The sequence below is a fragment of the Polyodon spathula genome, chromosome 1 (genome assembly GCF_017654505.1).
Source record: "Polyodon spathula isolate WHYD16114869_AA chromosome 1, ASM1765450v1, whole genome shotgun sequence".
NCBI classification, from domain to species: Eukaryota; Metazoa; Chordata; class Actinopteri; order Acipenseriformes; family Polyodontidae; genus Polyodon; species Polyodon spathula.
The window spans coordinates 3250445-3273287 of NC_054534.1; the positions used below are offsets into that span (position 1 = coordinate 3250445).

General features: G+C 39.4%; 2 protein-coding genes across 2 annotated transcripts; one reads left to right on the top strand and one right to left on the bottom strand.

Moving 5' to 3' along the window:
• Window positions 1–4487: 4487 nt before the first annotated feature.
• On the bottom strand, window positions 4488–8833 carry LOC121312752 (adenylate kinase isoenzyme 6-like). Its single transcript, XM_041244485.1, has 5 exons — window positions 8728–8833; window positions 7551–7643; window positions 6883–6941; window positions 6145–6290; window positions 4488–5719 (listed from the first exon to the last, which is right to left on the bottom strand). The coding sequence occupies exons 1-5, from the start codon at window positions 8762–8764 to the stop codon at window positions 5530–5532; spliced, it is 525 nt and encodes a 174-aa protein (XP_041100419.1). The 5' UTR covers window positions 8765–8833; the 3' UTR covers window positions 4488–5529.
• Window positions 8834–8991: 158 nt separating this feature from the next.
• On the top strand, window positions 8992–22214 carry LOC121312763 (cell cycle checkpoint protein RAD17-like). The gene is made up of 16 exons (XM_041244499.1): window positions 8992–9183; window positions 10047–10155; window positions 10670–10927; window positions 11962–12045; window positions 12327–12486; window positions 12596–12733; window positions 13186–13378; window positions 13495–13564; window positions 14292–14403; window positions 16027–16224; window positions 17414–17499; window positions 17922–18068; window positions 18825–18971; window positions 19376–19496; window positions 19842–19899; window positions 20357–22214. The coding sequence occupies exons 2-16, from the start codon at window positions 10114–10116 to the stop codon at window positions 20622–20624; spliced, it is 2082 nt and encodes a 693-aa protein (XP_041100433.1). The 5' UTR covers window positions 8992–9183; window positions 10047–10113; the 3' UTR covers window positions 20625–22214.
• The last annotated feature ends 629 nt before the right edge of the window (window positions 22215–22843 follow it).

Sequence of the window (22843 nt, forward strand, 5' to 3'; positions counted from 1 at the left end):
CTCAAACTCATTGTAAAAAAGGCAAAACAAAACCTTTTTTTTAATAAATGTGAATTTGATATTTTTGTAACCCCAAACAAAGTCTTGGGACATATTTTAAATAAAATAATAATACAGTCACGTGTACAGTATTACTGTAGGTAGCCCACATGCATACCTATAAACATAGAACAGATTGAGGCATTGATCTCATTAACTATACCTCGCCAGGATAAGCAGCAGCTACTTTCATTTTATTCCTGCTCTGAGAGATCACCCAGGAATGCATCGGCCATCTATCCACATGTAGTTGATGTAATCCAGGGGAATTATCAGATACTGTAAAATGCTGAAAGGAAATGTGTGCTGTAGAGCTGACAACCCAACAGTTAAAATGATTGTTGTGCGATTCCGTTACTGTGTATGTATATACCCCCCCCCCCCCCAGTTACCGTCGCTTATTGTTATATATCCTGTAAAAACGCTTGTGCGCAAATAAAAAAACTTTCATCACTCAGGCATGAAGTCTTTTGTTCCATTGTATGAAATAATTGGTTGATTTCTGGAATGTGCTACAGGTTACCGCGGATGTAGAATACTCAAAGCTATTTCCTGAAGCAGATGAAAAACATTTCACATGAATAGGAGGGTTGAGTCATAAAAAGGCTTGATACACAAAATGAGTACAATACACAATTAGGACTAGCTTGACTACTGCTGCAACATAAGGTCAAGTTTAGGAGGTGACCCTTTCTCCTTGCTCTTTGAAACTTTGTTCCATTTGTACTGTGCATGTGAAGTTTAAAAATAAAGCATCAAATAAGATTGTATGTCATGTGCTGCCTACTTAAAAAGTAAATACACAGCACTATATTTTTTCAGCGTGACTGTGCTAGACGTGACGATAAGGATCTGCATGGAATGCATGCAAATACAGTGTACAGGACAGGCACAGTCGGTAAAGAAGCTTCTTTCTAGAGCCCTGCCTCTCTGTTTTATAACACTGCATCCCCATTTTGATCAGGGTACTCTACAATCTGCCCCTATAGCTATAAACTCCACTAGCTGGTACAGCAGACCTTTGTTACAAAGAAAGTTATGCATTAAGAACTTCAAATGTACAAAATGTACCACTTTTAATAATATGGAACAACAGCAAAGGAAACTAGTTTTTATTTTTCTAGCCTGCAGCCAATGATTGAAACCACATGTGACAGGGCAGCGTCACTGCAAGGCTGTTACTGCTTGGAAGCGAGACAGAGACACAACATGCAAGTTTAAAGTGCTGCTTTCACAACAAACATGGCTACATAAATTCCATACACATAAACGATAATTATCTACATACATATTTACACAGCACACATACCTTCGCCCACTAACACCAACATTAACATTCTCAACACTAATTCCAAACTAACACCTCTGATCACCCTTTTTATACACCCGTGGATGGAGCCTAATTAATCATTAATCATTTATTCAATTCGTAGTCACAGCCACATTTCTTACATGTTTTTGCGGGGAGGAATTTAACCCCCTCCCTGCCACCCACTATTTCCCACACCTGTGCACTGGCAGGGCTTTCACCCTGCCACACCATGGTAAGATGCTTCACCAGTCACACTGTGTTGCACTGGGGCAGTTCATGGCATGGTAAGTGTCAGTGCCAGCAAATAGAACAGCTCCTTCTATACCACGACCATGTGATATGATGATTGCACCCCATGGAAATGGGTGCTGCTAATCTTTTTTTATGGGGTACCATGTGATTTTCCCACACACCATCGACCAGCATGGGTCATAAAACATGTACATGTGTGTGTGACAGTAGGGGCAACCACACACTCCTTGTGTGGGCGTCACACTCCCAGTGCGAGCCACACTTTCCCCATGTGAACCACACACTCCTCGTGCGAGCTAAACACTCCCCGTGCGGGCATCACAATCCCAGTGCGAGCCAAAAACTCCCTGTGCGAGCCACACTCTCCCCGTGCAGGCGTCACACTCCCCTTTCGAGCCACGCACTCCCCGTGTGAGCCACACACTCCCCATGGGGGCGTCAGACTCCCCGTGCGAGCCACACACTTCCCATGGGGGCGTCACACTCCCCGTGCGAGCCACACACTCCCTGTGTGAGCCACACACTCACCATGCAGATGTCACACTCCCTGTGCGAGCCACACTCTCCCCGTGTGAGTCACACACTCCCTGTGCGAGCCACACACTCCCCATGCAGGCGTCACAATCCCAGTGCGAGCCATACACTCCCCATGCAGGTGTCACACTCCCCGTGCGGGCATTACATTCCCCATGAGAGCCACACACTCCCCGTGCGGGCGTCACTCCCACCGTGCGAGCCTGTGCGAATCACATGCTCCCCTTTTGAGCCAGGCTCATAATTTGAACACTAACATTATAAATATAAAATTATACATTTGAAAGTGTCTCTTTTTCAACCATTGTTACCCCCCCCCCCATTTTCAATTTACTAGTTCACAGCTGGGTACATCGCAGAGACAGCAGACATTACAGATGCACTCCCCTTTGTAAAATCACCTCACTTCAGTCTTCTCAAATGCAGGCCCTGTGTTGAAAGTTAGTTAGTCTGCCTGTCAAGTAATGATCTAAGCAGATCCAGCAACAGAGAATCATAAGAAACACACATACAAGAATGTTGAACAGATAGGAGATGAAATACACATATGCTTTCCATTAAGGTCATTAAGAAAAGCTAGAAAGTTGAAATCAGCGAATCAGCCTGCTCATAGGGAATGATGTACAGACAGGGTTGAGACAGTGGAAACCTCTACTGGAGAAGGATGTACAGACAGAGTTGAGACAGTGGAAACCTCTACTGGAGAATGACGTACAGACAGGGTTGAGACAGTGGAAACCTCTACTGGAGAATGACGTACAGACAGACAAGGTTGAGAGATGTACAGGGTTGAGACAGTGGAAACCTCTACTGGAGAATGATGTACAGACAGGGTTGAGACAGTGGAAACCTCTACTGGAGAATGACGTACAGACAGGGTTGAGACAGTGGAAACCTCTACTGGAGAATGACGTACAGACAGGGTTGAGACAGTGGAAACCTCTACTGGAGAATGACGTACAGACAGGGTTGAGACAGTGGAAACCTCTACTGGAGAATGACGTACAGACAGGGTTGAGACAGTGGAAACCTCTACTGGAGAATGACGTACAGACAGGGTTGAGACAGTGGAAACCTCTACTGGAGAATGACGTACAGACAGGGTTGAGACAGTGGAAACCTCTACTGGAGAATGACGTACAGACAGGGTTGAGACAGTGGAAACCTCTACTGGAGAATGATGTACAGACAGGGTTGAGACAGTGGAAACGTCTACTGGAGAATGATGTACACACAGTGGAAACCTACCTGCTTACTGTTCTAACAAGCAGGAACACATTTGAAGCAGAGTAAAGTTTTTTATATACACAAAAGATTTAAATGACTGAAAAAAGTATTTATTTCAGGAAGTTCAGACAAAATCCTTTTTTCAGCTGTGAAAGAAAAGTAAACATGGTGCAGTAAACTTACTGTTTTTCAAGAATTCTGTGGATTTCTGTGGGCCACTTGTAGTGTCCGCTGTTCCAGAAGTAACTGCCCTATTTCCTGTTTGGAAATCGTTAATCAGAGCTACCTCAGCATGCAATACACCTCTGAGCACAACACCAGGGCTTGCAAGTTAAAATCATTTGCCAGCATTGGAAGAACAGACAATAAAGATATATTCAGGGATAGCAACATATTCAATGAGTAATGGGTGAGTCAGGTCCAGTGAGATGATGGTCCTTTAAACCCATGAGCTCACTTCACTCCACAGAGCTTGGTTTACTCGCTATACCTGTGCATTCAAAGGGAGCTCTCAGATTCTATGATCCTTTACTGTCCAACTGCAAACATGCATTTCAATCTAGACTAAAGGCTTCTTTATTCATTAGATTTGCTGTATTTTTATTATTTTTTCATTATCTTTTAGGTGTTTCTTTTGTATAGTGTTTTGGGATGGCTGGCAGTGAAAATAGCTATGAATCCAAGATTCTTGTTATACAGGCTCTGCTCCTCATTATAAGGAGACCCTTTTATACCACAGAGCCAGTTATAAGACAGTATGGTCTTGGCTCCCCTTTTGCTCCATTAGGCAATTCCACTAGGTTTGTTTTCTTGTTATGATGTGGAAGTGAAAGATACAGTCTCTTCCCTATAGTGTTCTAAAGGTGCTCCACTGTAATTAGCAAGGGGGTCTGAGTGGGGTAAAGATCACAAAGAAAAGCCCCACCTGCACATTCTGTGTTTATTCACCTGTGCACCTTGACAGACGACAGCACTTTCCATTATGTGTACTTTTTCTGCACGACAGGACTGGTTTCACAAACTCCAATCGATCTGAATTTCCAAAGCAACAGTAGGTAGTCCAAGATTATCTTCTCTGCTGGCCATTGTTTTGTATAAAAATAAACCACAAAAGGCACTGACATTCATGTTTCTTTTTACTGCATTTCCAAAAAAGTTCCCCACAATTTTTATAATACAATGCATTCTAATACACAGGCAGTACACATTGTTAAATTTGAGGAATTATCAAATTAAATTGCGTGAAGTCGAACCATACACATCTGTACGCAGTAGATGTGTTTCTTTTCTTTTTATCTGAAACTAGTATTTCATGGAAATAATTTATATTATACAAGATGCAGTCTATATTTGAATAAGAGTCTAATGCAAAGATAGTGGTTTACATTAAAGTAACACAACATGCACAAAATATTATCTTGATATATAAAAAAAGTCAAAATAATTTGGTTTTAAATACTATAAAATATATATTTTTTTAAATGCAAAAAAAACTAAATCAAACCAAAATAAAACCCCAAGATAATTCTTGCCCCAAAAGGGATAGATATGAATCCAAGTTTAAAGTGACTGTTTGGGCATGTCACACCTTTTAGAGGCACTGTTTTACATGAACAACAAGTTTCCTAAATCTTCCATAACTGTAAATGTTTGTCATTAAAGTTTTTTTTAGTTGCTTCTAAAAGTATAAAAGACTCAATAATGGTACATTTAGAAACACTAAGAGAAGCACACACTGAGTAAAAGACTTCCTGAGTCTTTAAAGTCTGTAATAATACAAAACCCGCTCTCTCCTGTCTCTCAAACTGTTTTCAACCAACTGAACCCAATTCCAATGACATACCGGACTTTCTAACTACTTTCAATTACTTTAGAAATAGGTTACTAAACATTCATGAACCTTGTATCAAGGTTGTTGTTAACAGTAAATAAACCCTTAAAATCAAGTGTGACCCTGGGGTAAGCTTTCAAGATAATATTTTGTGTAGTGTGCTTGCTATATTAACAGAACGACAATGGCAGGCTTCACAGGCCCTGAAGAGCTTCAGCATTACTGCTAATCAGGGTCTGTGAAACAGATGACAGCACCTCCTGCAACGCAAGACAAGGGTGCGCCGTTGGGTGACGGTGCGACGCCAAGGCCTCTCTGGGACAGCAGCTCCAGTTCAGTTGTTATCCTTCATCCACTGCTCTATCCACTGCAGAATCTGCTCCATGTTCCTCTCCAGGTCCTCCGGGTTGTTGCTAGGCAACTGGTGCACGATCTCCTCTTTGTAGGACTCCATGGCCTCTTCGTAAATGGTCTGGAAAATCTCACACTGGATATTGTCCTGAAGCTTCTTCCCTTTGTAGCCCCTTAAATAAAAAAACAAAACGTGCACACACACAGTTATTTAACAGATGATCAGTGCAAGCATATTTTGAATGAGGATCCCTAAACCTACTTTTTAATGAAAGTCACTAACAAACGTCTTGTGTATAGTTTGATGATTGCAGCTCAGCTGCATAAAAAAAAGACATCAGTATAAAAAACAAAAAAAAATCAGACAAAGCTGCAGTTTAGGTTACTGACCAGCAGAGGGCACTGGTTGCTAAAATCAGCTGACCATATTGGGCAAGATTCATTCTGAAAATGTTTTGTAACAGAATGTACAGCAAGTGCCCACATGGACAAGTAATTTCTTGAATGACGTTTATTAATAGAGAGCAATACGTCTACATAGTAATGCAGAGAGTGTGTACACAAACGCTTCAAGTCAACAGCCCTGGGTTGTGCTCACCTGCTCTCTAGCCTGTTGTAAAGGGCTGAGTTTTCAGTGCGGAGCACAAACACGATGTGAAACCAGCGCTCCGGAAAGAAGTCACAGCCGTGGTAATCGACAATCATGCCCCCCTCGCCCATCTTGTCTTCCAGCTCATCAACTACCTGGAAACCAGCACAGTTTCAAATCAAGCAAACATTAAAACATACAGTAGCATGCACATCTAATACACTGATCTTTTTCATATTAATTCTTCATGCCTTAATGAATGACAGTCTTTATTCCTGTTTACCACACATTCCTCAGTGTACAAAATAAATACAAATAAATCAAATATAATAAAAATATGATTATTGAGCTCTCTGCAGAGACCAGGTGCCGGCAGTCACGTGACGATTATTGGTGTTTATTGGGTTAAATTTACCATTCAGAGTGAACAAGTGAAGAAACAGCTGCTTGGATTGGTGTGGATTGCTGTTCTCCACACAGTCTAAGAAAATCAGCTGCTTCTTCACTTGGAATGGTAAATTAGCCCAATAAACACCAATGCCCCTCACTTGACCATCAGCACCTGATTTCTGCAGGCAGCTCAATCTGAATAACTGAATAATCGGCTTGTGCAGCACAAACAGAAAGAGCAGCCTGATTCTCCAGCTCCCCAAAACAAACCAGCTCATACAGACGACATGTCATTATTTAATTATAACACTTCAAGAAATGGAATTCTGAAATGATGTCTTTATATGATATACTCACCCTATCTTCATCCAATATAGGGCATTGGTACTCTTCGTCAAATCCATCATACAACTCACCTAGACAAACATATACACACATAAGAATAACAGTCTGCATTCAGGGGGCACATGTATAACCATAGACTGGTCTTTACTGAGTGAATAAACACGGCTCGGTTTCTGTTTATAAGAGCCGAGCAGTTCAAGTAAAAGCAGCAGATTTACTCAAACACATGCATGTTTAATCATGCTCCTTGAAACAAACTTGCCAATTAAAATATATAAATCAGACAAACAATCTGACAAGAAGTCTTTTATCAATGTAGTTTGTGTTACGCTTCTATCAATACTACTGAATATAGACCTGTACTACACCTCACGTGTAAACAAAATACTGTTTAGAATCTCACTGAAGCAGTTTAAATAAAAAGTTATCAAGCATATTTGTAAGTTGTTTCAAAGACCTTTATTTAAAACATGTAATCTAGTTTTGTAAAATGAAGTGTTTTCTCCTTTTTAAAAACAGGAGCACATTACAGACTTGGCACGTTTCTAAGGACGAGTGTATTCCCTTTATGGGTGATGAGGCAGAAACCCCATGTGATGGAGAGGCACTGTGTCCGTTCAAAACAGCTGTGTAATCCATGCCCCCCATAGTGTAAATTAATGTGCGTACTGGTTACTCACTTTCCTGTGCCAGGTCCCCCACGTTTATGTATGTCAGTCCCGTTCTCTGTGCCAGCTCTTTACCCAGTGTGGTTTTCCCCACACCGGGGGTACCTGGAAACCACAGAAATGTCAATATGGTTACTGTGTTAACCCAAGGTTACACTCTGTCAGATCACCGGCCTACTTCAGTTGAATGGCCTTGCTGTGCACAGCACCACAAAGAGGGCAGGCCACTCTGTTTATATTCCTCACTGGAAGTTTTCATTTTAGCAATGCAGAACGCAAGCTTACTGCCCTCAACACGTGTGTCACTCCTCAGCGGGCTTCAAATACAAATGCTCACATCCATCCACAGTAGTAGTTTAGGGGTTTTGTTTAGGTTTTTTGGTGTAAAACTAGTGCTAATATTAACAGTAACACAAACTTTGTGAGTTTCAGATACAGTCACACGCGTATATTACCACTCTGCTTATTATCACCCCATTGAAATGTCCTGGCCAGGGTATAATGGAAGGGAGTTCATGGGGTCAAGCACCAGACACCATCTCTTTGGTCACCATTACACTCTGGTTAACATCCCTAATATCTGGTTTATAAATGATCAGTCATCCAACTGGATTGCCACCCCACTAGGTATCCCTTTGGGAAATAAAAGCAAGTTATTGTACACAATATAGCATGCAGGACACAGCAATGTATACGTTTCTATCCTCTTTATACAGCAATGTGTTGTCCACTGTAAAAAGGAAATGGATCAATAAACACTATAATCAACAAAACACCTAATACTGCATTTGAGGTCCACAACAAGCATGTCTGTGGTATCAACACTTCTTTCGTGTTGTAATGCTTATTCGAAATCCGACAGAACTACGTACTCAGCGAGAGCTCGGTCTGGATTATGTGCGCCCAATGCGGTTAAATTAGGTGATACGGAAACATTAATAGTAAATCATTCTGCACATATTTTGAAGACAGAAAAGTGAAGAACTTCAGAATCTATCGAGTCACGTTGTATAAATAAATAAATAAATAAATAAATAAATAAAAATGCACGCAAGCCACACTGCTGCCGCGTTCTCAGTTCATTACCGAATGCTGGAAGTAAGAGAAGTTCAGTTTTTCTACAGCCGGATATTTACTAATCAGGTACTGTGCTTGCATTCACTCTCTGCACACTGGCAGCATCACTCACCGGTTAAAAGTATATTCGGTCTCTTTAACATCTTCATTGGAGCCACACGTGAACACGAAGTGCAGCGCGCAGGGGCTTCAACACGCCGTGCACGTCAACTGCTCGCTTCAACGAGGGAAAAAAAAAAAAAGATTTGAGTCAAATATCAATCATGCCGATCTTGAGACACCAAAAATACAATCTAAATACGCCTCTCTATATTAATCTGTACAGTTGCACTAGTTTTGTACAGGCAGTGATGTGTGTCCCATGATGACTTCATCACTAGTTGTCCTCCTTTCACAGAGGTCCTCGGCGTTAAAGGGAAAGATCATTTTTATTTTTTAAACTTGGGTGTTGTTGTCGTTACAGCTTTTTATAAAAACAGAAATAACACGACTTTTCGAACGTCAATAACAATTTCTGGTTGAAGGAATAACGCCCCAAATATGTAGTAAGCTGTGGTGGACGCGACATGTAAGTAGTGACAATGTAGTGTCATATCTACAACTTTCACAACATTAAAACCGGCTGTTTTCACAAAACAAATTTAGCTGTTTTCACAAAACATATTTAACGGTTGATAAACCCAGTTCCAATGTATATATGTATAAAGCTTTATTTAAAAAGAAAAAATGAAACCGAAGAGTTAAACACATTCATTTGTACTCCTTAATAACTTGCCGGTAGATGTCGCCGGTAAGTAAAACAAAACAGAATAAATAAATAAATATTCTTATGTCTGATGTTTGATCAACCCGCTGTCAGATTGTGACATGGATTGTTTACGTATCTGTTTCTTGTTTTTGTTCACAGGGCGAGGTTGTAAATGTGCAATTGTTAATGTTGTTGTATCTAGAGTAGTGTTCTACAGAAATCAGGCTAACGATAGCGTGTGTAAATAACGCAGAAACACATTTGCTTTACTATCTCAGTACGGTCTTGTGAGATTCTAATGCATACTGTATGTACATACTGCTTTTTTATACAGTAGTCTCTCATTTTATATATAGCAAAGTATATATATTTTTTTCCTAAACGTTATCATTTGTCATTTTGGTTTTCCTCGCATCACGGTGGTGCAGATTTTATGTGTGCATTTGTTTAGAAATGTATTTAATAGATAACTTAACTCTATCTTTGTAATGATCAGATTTGCAAATGTTTGGGATCTCAACAACAGATCTTTTTGAGCGATGTCAAGGTCAGTCCACCTCTTGACAAGAGGGATATGAACAACGCAGTCGAGGGACAGATGTGCTATGAATTGAAATATCAGACTGTGACATTGTTCAGAGGTTGTCTCTGTTTTCAGTTCTCTCTCTCTGTGTTTTTCACAGTAAAACTTCAGCTTGTATTTGGTTTGCTGAGAACGTGTATTGCTGATGGGACTCAACAAAGCTGATAATGTCCAAAAGTTCTCTCAGCAGACAGGTAGCTTCTGGTAAGGTGAGTTGCTGAATTAAAATTATGCAAGGTGATATTGGAAATTAAAAAAAACAAAAACAAAAAAAACCCAACAAAAAACCTTTCTCTTGACACAGCTATTGTAACTGTTTTAGGGATAACGACCCTCGCTGTGTATCAAACTTTTGTACCGCTGGATTGTTAGTTGTTGTTAGTGGTATAATAAGTTTATGAGTTGTTTACAGTGAAATCACAGGGAATTGTTGTAAAAAAAGTCACATGGCACATATATAAAAGAAAGGAAAAAAGTTAATCTCCAGCATGCATTACAGTAGTTCGTTACTAGGGATACAGTAGTTCTGTGGTCTGTTAAATTATTGTAAATTTAAAATTTACTGTTTGTATTCAGCTTATGGTTTCACTTATGTTTAAACAGTACAATAGTTTGTTTTCAAAATAAGTATTCTAGTTTACAAACTTTTATAAAGCGTCAGTAGATAAGTGCGAAGTAGCACTACTGGTAAAGCTAATTGATACAAATCTGTCTTTACTTTAGTTAACAAACTGGGTACAGCCTTCATTTGATGACTTATTTGGAGGTGCCAGCTTGAAATCACTCACTTCAAAAAAGAGGACTAACTCTGGAGAACCAAAGGGAAATGATCGGTCTTCCACTTTAGACGCCAGCAGAACACTTCAGGCAAAGAAGAGGACAAAAGCACCATTCTGTGAGCAGCCAGGTCACTTTACCAAGGAATACCTCGAGCTAGATCAAGATGTGCCCTGGGTGGATAAATACAAGCCGGAGTCACAGGTACACATCACCATACATACATTTCCAATCCATTCTACTCTCGTGTACTGACCATTGCAGGGGGGAAGCATGGATTTTACAAGGGTACAGAAGGAAACATAAATCTGCCAGGATTTGATTTAAACAACGGCAGATCTAAGTGCTTAAATATTTAAAACAGCCTTTGGAATACCAAGGTTATAAAAAATCCAATATCTAACGGTTCATGAGAGCCTTTCATCTGTTAAATATTGTATTAGCATTTCGGTCTGAAAAAAAAGTTAAATACCAGGAAGGGTTCTGTTTTAATGGTATTTAAATTCACTGCTGTTTAGATCTATTGAGTACACCCCTCAGTTGGAAATCACTACAATTAATTTAATACTAAATGAGGTAACCTAATCCAAGTAGCTGTAACATTGAAGAATGAAAAAATTCAGGGATAGACAGAAGATCCCAAATTCTATAGAATTGTATTTATTGCTGTTTTTTTTTTACGCACTTTAATTAGTCATGGTGTACAGAGGGTACCAAACTCGGTTGTGCCTGATTAAGCTAATTGTAAAAGCTGGAATGGTTCAAACTGCTATGCCAGGGGTAGCCAATCCTAGTCCTGGAGAGTCCTGCAGGTTTTCTGGGTGTCTTTAAATCGTCAATGGCCAAAGACCTAGGAAACATGTTATTGTTGACTAATTAAGAAAATCATTGGTACAATGAAATAATTGAGAACCTGGGTGGAACTAAAACCAGAAGACCCTGCGCCTCTCCAGGACCCAGACTAGCCACCCCTGTGCTGTGCAGTGATGGGCTTCTTTGTATTCCTCTATCCCGGGGGCGGCAGGACTGATATTTTTTCTTGAATCACCTGAATCTTTCTTGATCTATAAAATGTTTAAAAATGAAACCTGGAAATTCTACACGGAACACTTGAAAAATAGTTTTCAGCAGAATGTAACATACTTTTTACAGTATGGATGTGCAAACGATACACATGTAATTTTTTTTCTACCACTGGCTTATTGTTTTGTTAATTATTGTCTTTTTATATTTTACAGGCTGAGCTGGCAGTACACAAAAAGAAGATTGAAGAAGTAGAAAACTGGTTGTCAATAGAAATTCAACAAAGACAACCTAAAAAGGTATATTATACTGTTGAAACCTGTGTTCATGTAGTTCCAAATGCCATAGACCGGGTTGACAGTGGCATAATAATCTTTCGGAAAAACAAAACGAATCTGACAAACAGGACATTAACAGATGCAGGAAGCTGAGTGATGATCCTCAAACTTGTAGCACGATGAATGAGCCACCACCCTTGCTTGTGTGATAAAACATTGTTATAATATGCTGAACCATACAATAATTGCTACGAAAAAAGCAATATTGCCTGTAACTCCCCTGATGCTGTTTCTTTGTAAAGGGTGGCTCGATTCTGCTGATGACCGGACCTTCTGGTTGTGGAAAGACCGCCACAGTGCAGGTGTTAACAAAAGAGCTGGGTGTTCAAATTCAGGAGTGGTCAAACCCAACTTCGCTGTCCGAATTTAACAAGGATGATTATAAAAACGTCTTTGACCCCGGTAAGTGGTACAGACCTGAACAAACAATTGTGGCATGCATGCACTTCTACGTTTTCCCATCTATATCTAGTTTTTGCTTTATCCATCTTGTTTTTCTTTCTGTCAAAAGAGTCACGTTTCAGAAGCTTCACTAGTGAATCACAGTCTGCAGTTTTTCAAGAGTTTCTATTAAGAGCAAACAAATATAACAAACTGCAGATGTTCGGGGAGGCCAAGGACACCAACAAGAAAGTAATCCTCATTGAAGTAAGTTAAGACAGCTGCATATTGTGTGTAGTCTTGCTGCTGTTTTTTTTTAATTTTTATATATAATTTAAAATCTCCTACTATCTGTTAATAAACTTATAGGGCTAAGTAACTTTAAATCATCATTTCACTATTTCCTTCCCTTTTGTAAATATTTGCAATCAGAAGGACTGTTTGTTCTGGTGTGCAGAAACATTAGCATGATATTCAGGATGTATTGTCAGGAACTGTTACTTGTATTCTCATTTGTAAATTATCTTATGGTTTTCATAGCAGTCAGGGTTGTTATCTGAAGCTCATATAGCGGGAGCACACACTCTCGATTTTATTGATCCAGTTGTAAACAATTTTGTTGTGTAAATATTTTCATGTTCATTTGGTTACCACTGCTTCTTGGCGCTCTTTTAATTCTCATCTCTTGATTGTCATTTATTTTTGGTTGCTCTTTAACAAAATTGCCATCACAATTGCAAATGCTTGCAGCGATGTTAACAGAAAGACTGTTTGTATTGGTTATTAGGAGATTCATTCGGACTGGTAGATGTCCACTGATCTTCATCATCTCCGACAGTCTCAGTGGAGACAGCAACCAATGGTTACTATTTCCAAAAGACATACAGGAGGAGCTAAACATTAGTAATATAAGGTAAGGGCAGTGTACATTGTGCACACAAATACACATGCATTCTGGACTTGAATGAGTCCTTTTTATTTCACTTTGTCAGTTAATGGTGTGTTTGGTTTCTTTGTATTCCTTTTCAGTTTTAACCCTGTGGCTCCTACCAGTATGATGAAGGTATTAAGTCGAATAGCAGCTCAGGAGACAAGCAGGGTAAGTACATCACCCACTGGTGAGCTGGGTCTGCGTATGCATGTATGTATTTGCGTTGAATTTGTATTAACATGATAATTGGTTCTAATGATAATAATGGTAATAATGATTTCATTTTGATATATGTGTGTTTTTATTCAAATTGATATGCAACACATAGTATAACTAAAAGTGTGGTAAACAGTAATTCAGCATTCATCAAAATATATTCTACCACGACATATCAGATTACTGTTATAACATTATGAGATAATTAAGATTAAATAACAATATATTGGTATACCAAAGAGAAAACAGACCTTCACTCAGTGTAAGGTTTGTGTCCTTTTCACTAACAAATAATATTAATCATAGTAGTTGTAGGACTGATCTATAAAAATTGAGACAACTTACTAGTTTATGCAAAGCAGAGGTTTTACAAACTAATAATTGTAATGTGTTTTTAAACACATACACATATTATACAAAGTAAATGTTATGTAGAAAATGAAGCTTGTTGCAACATATGCATATGCATGTATGCATATGCTTGTGTAGGGGAATAAATAGATGAGCATAGATATAACTATTCATTTCATTGTGTGAGCTTTTAGGGCATTGTTATTTTTGAGAAAAAATCTGCTAATGGCTTTTCATATGTGTTTTGACATTTTTGCGTTGTATGACTAATTAAGATCAATTATAGGTTAAGTAGCACCCCATTATTAGCTTCTATTTTTGATTTCAGAGTGGAGGAAAGGTATCGGTTCCTGACAAAGATTCTCTGGATCGGCTGTGTTCTGGAAGCTCTGGAGACATCAGAAGTGCAATAAACAGCCTGCAGTTTTCTTCTTTAAAAGGTAATCACTTGGGTTTGTGATGGGCTGCGATGCTGCTGTATCACTTGGGTTTGTGGTGGGCTGCAGATGCTGCTGTATCACTTGGGTTTGTGATGGGCTGCAGGTGCTGCTGTATCACTTGGGTTTGTGGTGGGCTGCAGATGCTGCTGTATCACTTGGGTTTGTGGTGGGCTGCAGATGCTGCTGTATCACTTGGGTTTGTGGTGGGCTGCAGATGCTGCTGTATCACTTGGGTTTGTGGTGGGCTGCTGCTGTATCACTTGGGTTTGTGGTGCTGCTGTATCACTTGGGTTTGTGGTGGGCTGCAGGTGCTGCTGTATCACTTGGGTTTGTGGTGGGCTGCAGGTGCTGCTGTATCACTTGGGTTTGTGGTGGGCTGCAGATGCTGCTGTATCAGGTGCTTGGGTTTGTGGTGGGCTGCAGATGCTGCTGTATCACTTGGGTTTGTGGTGGGCTGCAGGTGCTGCTGTATGGGCTGCAGGTGCTGCTGTATCACTTGGGTTTGTGGTGGGCTGCAGATGCTGCTGTATCACTTGGGTTTGTGGTGGGCTGCAGGTGCTGCTGTATCACTTGGGTTTGTGGTGGGCTGCAGGTGCTGCTGTATCACTTGGGTTTGTGGTGGGCTGCAGGTGCTGCTGTATCACTTGGGTTTGTGGTGGGCTGCAGGTGCTGCTGTATCACTTGGGTTTGTGGTGGGCTGCAGGTGCTGCTGTATCACTTGGGTTTGTGGTGGGCTGCAGGTGCTGCTGTATCACTTGGGTTTGTGGTGGGCTGCAGGTGCTGCTGTATCACTTGGGTTTGTGGTGGGCTGCAGGTGCTGCTGTATCACTTGGGTTTGTGATGGGCTGCAGGTGCTGCTGTATCACTTGGGTTTGTGGTGGGCTGCAGGTGCTGCTGTATCACTTGGGTTTGTGGTGGGCTGCAGGTGCTGCTGTATCACTTGGGTTTGTGGTGGGCTGCAGGTGCTGCTGTATCACTTGGGTTTGTGGTGGGCTGCAGGTGCTGCTGTATCACTTGGGTTTGTGGTGGGCTGCAGATGCTGCTGTATCACTTGGGTTTGTGGTGGGCTGCAGGTGCTGCTGTATCACTTGGGTTTGTGGTGGGCTGCAGGTGCTGCTGTATCACTTGGGTTTGTGGTGGGCTGCAGATGCTGCTGTATCACTTGGGTTTGTGGTGGGCTGCAGATGCTGCTGTATCACTTGGGTTTGTGGTGGGCTGCAGATGCTGCTGTATCACTTGGGTTTGTGGTGGGCTGCAGATGCTGCTGTATCACTTGTTTAACGTTAAAATAGCTATTCTCGTCTGTGGCCCAGTCTTTTAATAAAACTAACCTAGTGCAGTACAGGGGTGGAAATAAGACTCCTATTGCATAGCAGTTTCGACCATGCCAGGTTTTAATGTGTGCATGCTTAGACTCAGTGTATAGGTAACACGCTCAGGTGTGTTTTATTAAACTCATAGTAAAACCAGATATGGATCAAACTAGTGCAATTGGGTTCTTATGTCCAGCCCTTCAGTGTATAGACTTTGTTTGCGTCTCTCAAATGTGTGTATATATAGTGTTTTTTGTGTGTTCCTTTCATTGTAATGAAACTATTAATAATTCTACTCTGTGCATAGTAGATTATGCTGTGGAAAACAGCTTAATGAGCAGCAAGAAAGGAAAGGCCTCATCTAAAGCAAGTAAAACATCTACCCGAGGGAGAAATAAAGACAAGTCGTCAAAGACCTCTGAGAGACAGGAGGGGCTGCAAGCCATAGGTGGAAAGGACGTCTCCCTCTTCCTGTTCCGAGCATTGGGAAAAATATTGCACTTCAAACGTAAGTAAAGTTGTCTGTTTCTAATCTTAAATAAGATGTGTTTGCTGTTAGTCTGGATATCCAAGCTGACTAGTTTAGTACAGCAGCACAGGACATAGTTATTATTAAATAATACTTTACACCAGTAACTTAAACACGTACTGTGTACAGTACCACAACATACAAAAAAAAATACAGCAACAGAACTCCAATTTACATGTTAATATTTTGTAAACCATTATCAATCACCAGGTAGATTGAAAGCAATAAATAGTCATTGGCAGTAAATAATCATTGCTGGTGGACGTTGGCAAAAAAACTACTATTAGAAAAAATCATTAGTATTATGATACTGTAAGTATCTGTTCAAAAATAGAGGGGATCTTGGAACAGTAATCCATCCAACTTTTACAACCCTATGAATAATATTAATATTACTGGCTACTAATAAAAACTACTAGATAACAAAAACTATACTGGCTTTCTACGAATATTTAACTCTAACATGCATAAATAGCCATACCCAACAGTTATCTGTATCACAGTTATTGTTTGTTTTTTTATTGTATTTATTTATCAGGGACGCATACAATTATAACATAAATGTCACTTACATGACACAAGATGCATTGCATTTTCAATGTAGCCAGTAGACTTATTTTCATTGACAGTCCCCAGGCAGACACTGATGACAACTGTAATAAATCTCCATAATACTTCTACTCTAGACTACAGCAATAACCCTCTACTGAATATCTGAGTAAAACAATATATACAACATTAAAGTTATAGGTTACCTATTAAAAATGAATAACAGTAAGCAGCGTACATAATCAGTTTACAGTACAATTTATATAATATCAGTATGCAGTATACACAATACAAATTCAAATACATCCTGAATAAATGAATGATTGCATATCTGATTACGTTTCAACCAAGCCAAATATTTTAAAATCCCTTAAGACCTTCATTTGTGAAGGAAGTGAGTTCCTAGTAGTTGGTAGTACATTTTAAAAGCTGTTATAATCATGGGGCTAGTTTCTGTTTAAACTTGCTAAATATCTTCATAAGTGCATTCTTACAATTTGTTTTAGCCTGCGTGTTTTTGTAGAGCACATTGAACCAGCTGATTTGACATTCCTAACCTGTGTGTACATGGTGAACCGATGATTTCTACATGTTTGCGTGTATGTAATGACACCAACAGGGGAGCCCCGCACCGAGCCTGAGCTTCCTCACCTACCAGACCATCTGTCAGAGCATGAGAGAGACACACTGCTGGTGGACCCAGAGGTGGGTTGTTCGGCTGTTTTAGATCTATAAAAAAAAAAACCTTCAGTAGGTTATCGCCTACACAGCTCTTTAGTCTTATAAAACTGAACAGTCAGTCTTCAGACAGTTAGATTACCAAACAAGGATACTGGGTCAATTTTCCACTGCAGGCAAATTGCCATGGTAATGCATTTACTATGGAGAGGTCAATTTTCCTGCAATACAGGCTGTTAACTTGAAACATGATTGCTTCACTAACAGTATGGAAATTCAATTACAAATAATGTCCAGATGGAAACAATCCAATCACACCATCAAACCCAAACACATTTTACGCACACGCTGTGAACAAGAAACCCACCAAGAATTCAGTTAGACCTGATTAAAGTCTACAAGAAAAAGACATAAAATGTACCATTTAAAGTGTCTGTACCCCTGTGTAGGTGGTTACGGAGAAATGCCACATGTCAGGAGAGCTGTTCAACATGTACCTGCACCAGAACTACCTTGAGTTCTTCAGTAACATTGAGGATGTGGTGCGAGCCAGTGAATACCTCTCTGACGCTGACTTCCTCACCGCAGAGTGGAGTGTAAGAGCTGCTCTTCCTTGCTGTACCATAGTACTGATTGAGAGACATGACTTTTTTTAATTGTATCAAATTAGCATTGGGACTAAATGTTAGAATATTCATAAAACACTGCCTGAAATGTGTTTGTTTGCAAAAATAAGAAGTACTTTTTGTTTTTCAGATCATTCAAAATGATGTTTACAATTTAAAATAGTGCTAAATTGAGACATGTCAGTCCTTTATTTGTACGTTTAAATTTTGAGTTTTATCAAATGTTTAGGCAGTGATACTAAATAGGGACTTGCCAGAGACAGCTAAATTCTCAAAGCTATTTTCTTTTCAAATCTTCAACATTCTGAAAGAAAAACGAAAACAGCAATTGCTTTTCTAAAATGAACAAGAAACTACTTGCAGGCTGACTTGCGTTTATGAAAAGTGTATTTCTGGTTTGGTCTTTTATCGAGGGTGTTCTTCATTTCTAAAATTTGGTTTGGTTGGAGGTAAAACAGCCATGTTGGATATCAGACCAAAGCAAACATTATCACTGTAGCCATTCTAGTCTTTCAACGAATGCTTGTGAATACTTGTTTATTGTAACATTAACAATTTAACAGACTTTCCACAAACAGCCATGCTCCGCTCCAGGCTTGTAAACAAAAGGATTATCTGAGTAATTGCCAGAATGAACAGAGGCTTGTGTTCTGTCCCATTGCTGGCTGCACCTGTTGTTTGCCTGGGAAGGGCTCCGCTAATCAAAATGCATTGTTTCTGTTCCAGTCTCGATCTGCACTCCGAGAGTACAGCGCCTCGGTCGCAGCTAGAGGGATGATCCATTCCAACAAAGCCAGAGCCTTTGCCAGCAGCCAGACAGGAGTGGGATTTAAGCCTTTACACAAACCACAATGTCTTCTTATAAACAGAAAGGTGCAAACGCTGTTCATATGTGTAAAGAACGCAAAGTAACTGCCAGTCTCGTCTGCTTTATGTGAAAACATTGGTTTGTAATACTGCTGTACTGTATTACAGGTACAGTACAGTTATACTGCTTTATATTTACCCTTTTTAATGTCATTTGATGATCACTACAAGAATACACTGGCTGTACATATTTCAAAGCACGGCTAATGTTTATTTTGTATTTTCTTCACTACATATGCTCCTCTAAAAGCTTGATGCTGAATAGCAGTAAGAGCTAAACGGATCGAGTTGCAGTTGCTTCCTGAGCTGTAGTTAAAACTAAAGGCTTTGACCTGCAGAACTGGAAAGTATGAATTCTCATTAATAACCTTTTCAGATATTGTGTTAATCTGCTTTTTTTTCTGTTACAGTACCGGGAAAACTGCCTTGTAGCAAAGTCTCTGTTTATCAGTTTCTGTATGCCTCCGGCATGCCTTCAGACTCAGCTCTTGCCCTATCTTGCTCTACTGACAAATCCAATGAGGAATCAAGGTATGTAGAATGTACTTCAGTGCTGTTCAATGTTTTTTTAATCAGGTCTGATCAGTTTTAATTTGGCAGAGAATAATATCATTCAGATGTCTCTCTTTTCCTCCACATTGCTTTCTGTATTTGTCCATTTCTTATTAAAAAACACTTTTACATAGTGCTGTGAAAATTATATTTAAAAAGAAGATCTAGTAGACAGAGCATTCTTCTAGACAAATATGCAACAACACCGATGTATATTACACTTTCGATGTAACATAATCCAGAAGAGTTTAAAGTTCAAACTTCTAAGATATTCATTTTGAGAATTTGCTATTAAAACACACATTTTTTTTTTTTTAAAATCAGCTCAGATTGCATTTATCCAGGATGTTGGCAGGCTTCCTCTGAAGAAATATCCTAGAAGGTATGTCTAGCTTTGGGGGTTATAAAACTACAGCAGTAACAATGAAGTTTGGTTCCAAAGCTAACATGCAGGACAACAAATGGTATAAGACTGTTCTCATCCTGTGATTGGCAGGGATGGAAATAAGACTCCTTTTGCATAGCAATTTCACCCATTCCAGGTTTTAACACATTTCCATTTCTGAATTGGGGGAACCAGTTCTCAAGAAATGTGGTCTCCTTTCACTGTCAGGGGCTGACTGTAATCGAGAATTCAGGATGTCTCAAGTCAGGCATTAAAGGTAATATCATATGTTATGTAAATTTAGTATGTGAAATCTGCATCGCACATCAAAATGATGTTAGTTTGTTCCAGAATGCTTAAACACATTACATACAGAAAGTGAGACAGCCTGTAAAAGTGCATGACTTTTGGGAGATCCTGTAAATTGATATTGAAGAGCACTCTCCTTTTCCAGGTTGAAGCTTGAAGCTCTGACAGATAAGGATCCAGTAGTAGACCTGGACGGTGATGAAGATGACCCTGCCGTTTCCACCTATGCAAAACCTAAAGGAGAGCAGTCCCAAGCTCCTGGCCCAGACGAAGGCCTCCAGTCAGATGGTGGCTCCCTTCCTTCCAGTCAGACTGCTGGAGGGGACCTTCCTGGGAGCCAGCCGCAACCCACTGCAGCACAAGCCATCATGAAGGAAGAGGAGATTGTGATTGAGGATTACGACAGTGACTGAAGAAACCCAGTGCGCCCCGCAGCTGAAACTGCTTTACTTTGGAATTAGGCACACATTTTGACTTCCTATTTATGAAGCTGCTGCTCTTTTTTTCCTGCCTTGTTGAGAGGATGATGGATTTGTATGACTGCTATGGTAGCAAAAGAGCAGATAACTACAGAAGCTGTGAAACCTTTAAGTTAAACTAAAGGTGTGTTATTCACAGCCAGAGATGTGCAGCAGTGTTTTCTACAGCTCATCTTATCCAAAGTGCTGTAAATCTCACCAGTTGTGTTTGTTTGTTTTATATTTATATTTTTGTTGTTTCTTTTTGTGTCTCTGGAGCACTTGTTTCTGCATTTTTTTTATTTCTGTGTAGTGTGTACGTACACAAAATGTACATTTGGACAAAGTTACGTTGTAATTTCTATGTGGCATGTTAGCAAAAACAAACCTGAAGTGTTGGACATTGTTATAGTCTGTATTCATTAGTTACAATTATTTAGTCCTCTGCAAAAAAAAAAAAAAAGTAATTGATTAAAAAAAACAAAAAAATCACATTGCTAAAACCCATGCCTTTATGAACACATCCCTGAGTATACAATGCACTTCTTTAAAAAAAACAAAAAAAATCACATCGCTAAAACCCATGCCTTTATGAACACATCCCTGAGTATACAATGCACTTCTTTAAAAAAAACAAAAAAAATCACATCGCTAAAACCCATGCCTTTATGAACACATCCCTGAGTATACAATGCACTTCTTTAAAAAAAACAAAAAAAATCACATCGCTAAAACCCATGCCTTTATGAACACATCCCTGAGTATACAATGCACTTCTTTAAAAAAAACAAAAAAAATCACATCGCTAAAACCCATGCCTTTATGAACACATCCCTGAGTATACAATGCACTTCTTTAAAAAAAACAAAAAAAATCACATCGCTAAAACCCATGCCTTTATGAACACATCCCTGAGTATACAATGCACTTCTTTAAAAAAAACAAAAAAATCACATCGCTAAAACCCATGCCTTTATGAACACATCCCTGAGTATACAATGCACTTCTTTAAAAAAAACAAAAAAATCACATCGCTAAAACCCATGCCTTTATGAACACATCCCTGAGTATACAATGCACTTCTTTAAAAAAAACAAAAAAAATCACATCGCTAAAACCCATGCCTTTATGAACACATCCCTGAGTATACAATGCACTTCTTTAAAAAAATCACATTGCTAAAACCCATGCCTTTATGAACACATCCCTGAGTATACAATGCACTTCTTTAAAAAAAACAAAAAACTAGCAGCTAGTTTATGTATGATAATTTAATGTAAAAGTTAACAGAACTGTTAAAGCAGCACTGTAAAACCATAGTCTAATTATAAATTAGTTGCTGTTTGGCCAAAGTCAGTGAAGTGAATTGGTGTTATAATTGAAAATCCAAATAAAAAGCAAGTATCTGTACAGTGTTGTGATTATTCCACCGAGTGAGGATTGCTGCTTAAACCTGAATAAACAGCGCATTTCTTGGAATTATTTCAAGCTCTACATTTGCGTAGCAACACTGCATACTTTAGTGCAGTAGGATTCATCACCCAGTCATTCTGTCGTTGGATCTGAATAAATGAAAGGTTGATTCCAAAATGAGACAAACAAATAAATAGATATTCACTCTTTAGCGTTCAATACTAAAGAGTGATTAAACTTTGCATGGATTCTGTTAATGCTTGGTGATGCTAGTTCTTTAAAGAAAACCAACCTCTTGTATTTTTGTTATTGTTGTTTTGCTTGTGAGACTGACATTCCTGTACAACTTAATTGCATTTTACAACTTTATTTAATTGAACATCTTCCATTTAGCACAGGTTTGTTATTGAGAGGGATTCCAGTGGTGTTTTGCGGATTGATTGATTGATTCAATGCTGCTTTGCCATATCTCCAAATAGGGACAGATAAACAGACACCATTGGCGTGGCCCCCATTTTTTGAATGACGACCCTAAAAAGGGTATTAAGAACATAAGAAACGAGAGGAGGCCATTCGGCCCATCTTGCTCGTTTTGGTTGTTAGTAGTTTATTGATCCCAGAATCTCACGGGCGCATTGCACGCAGAAATAGCCACTAAATACACCTTCAAAGTGGAAAGTGACGCACCAGCATCAAGCAGTTCTTGCAGAAACTGTAAGATAACTGGTATGGAGCAAGAGATTGGGTCATGATTCTTATTC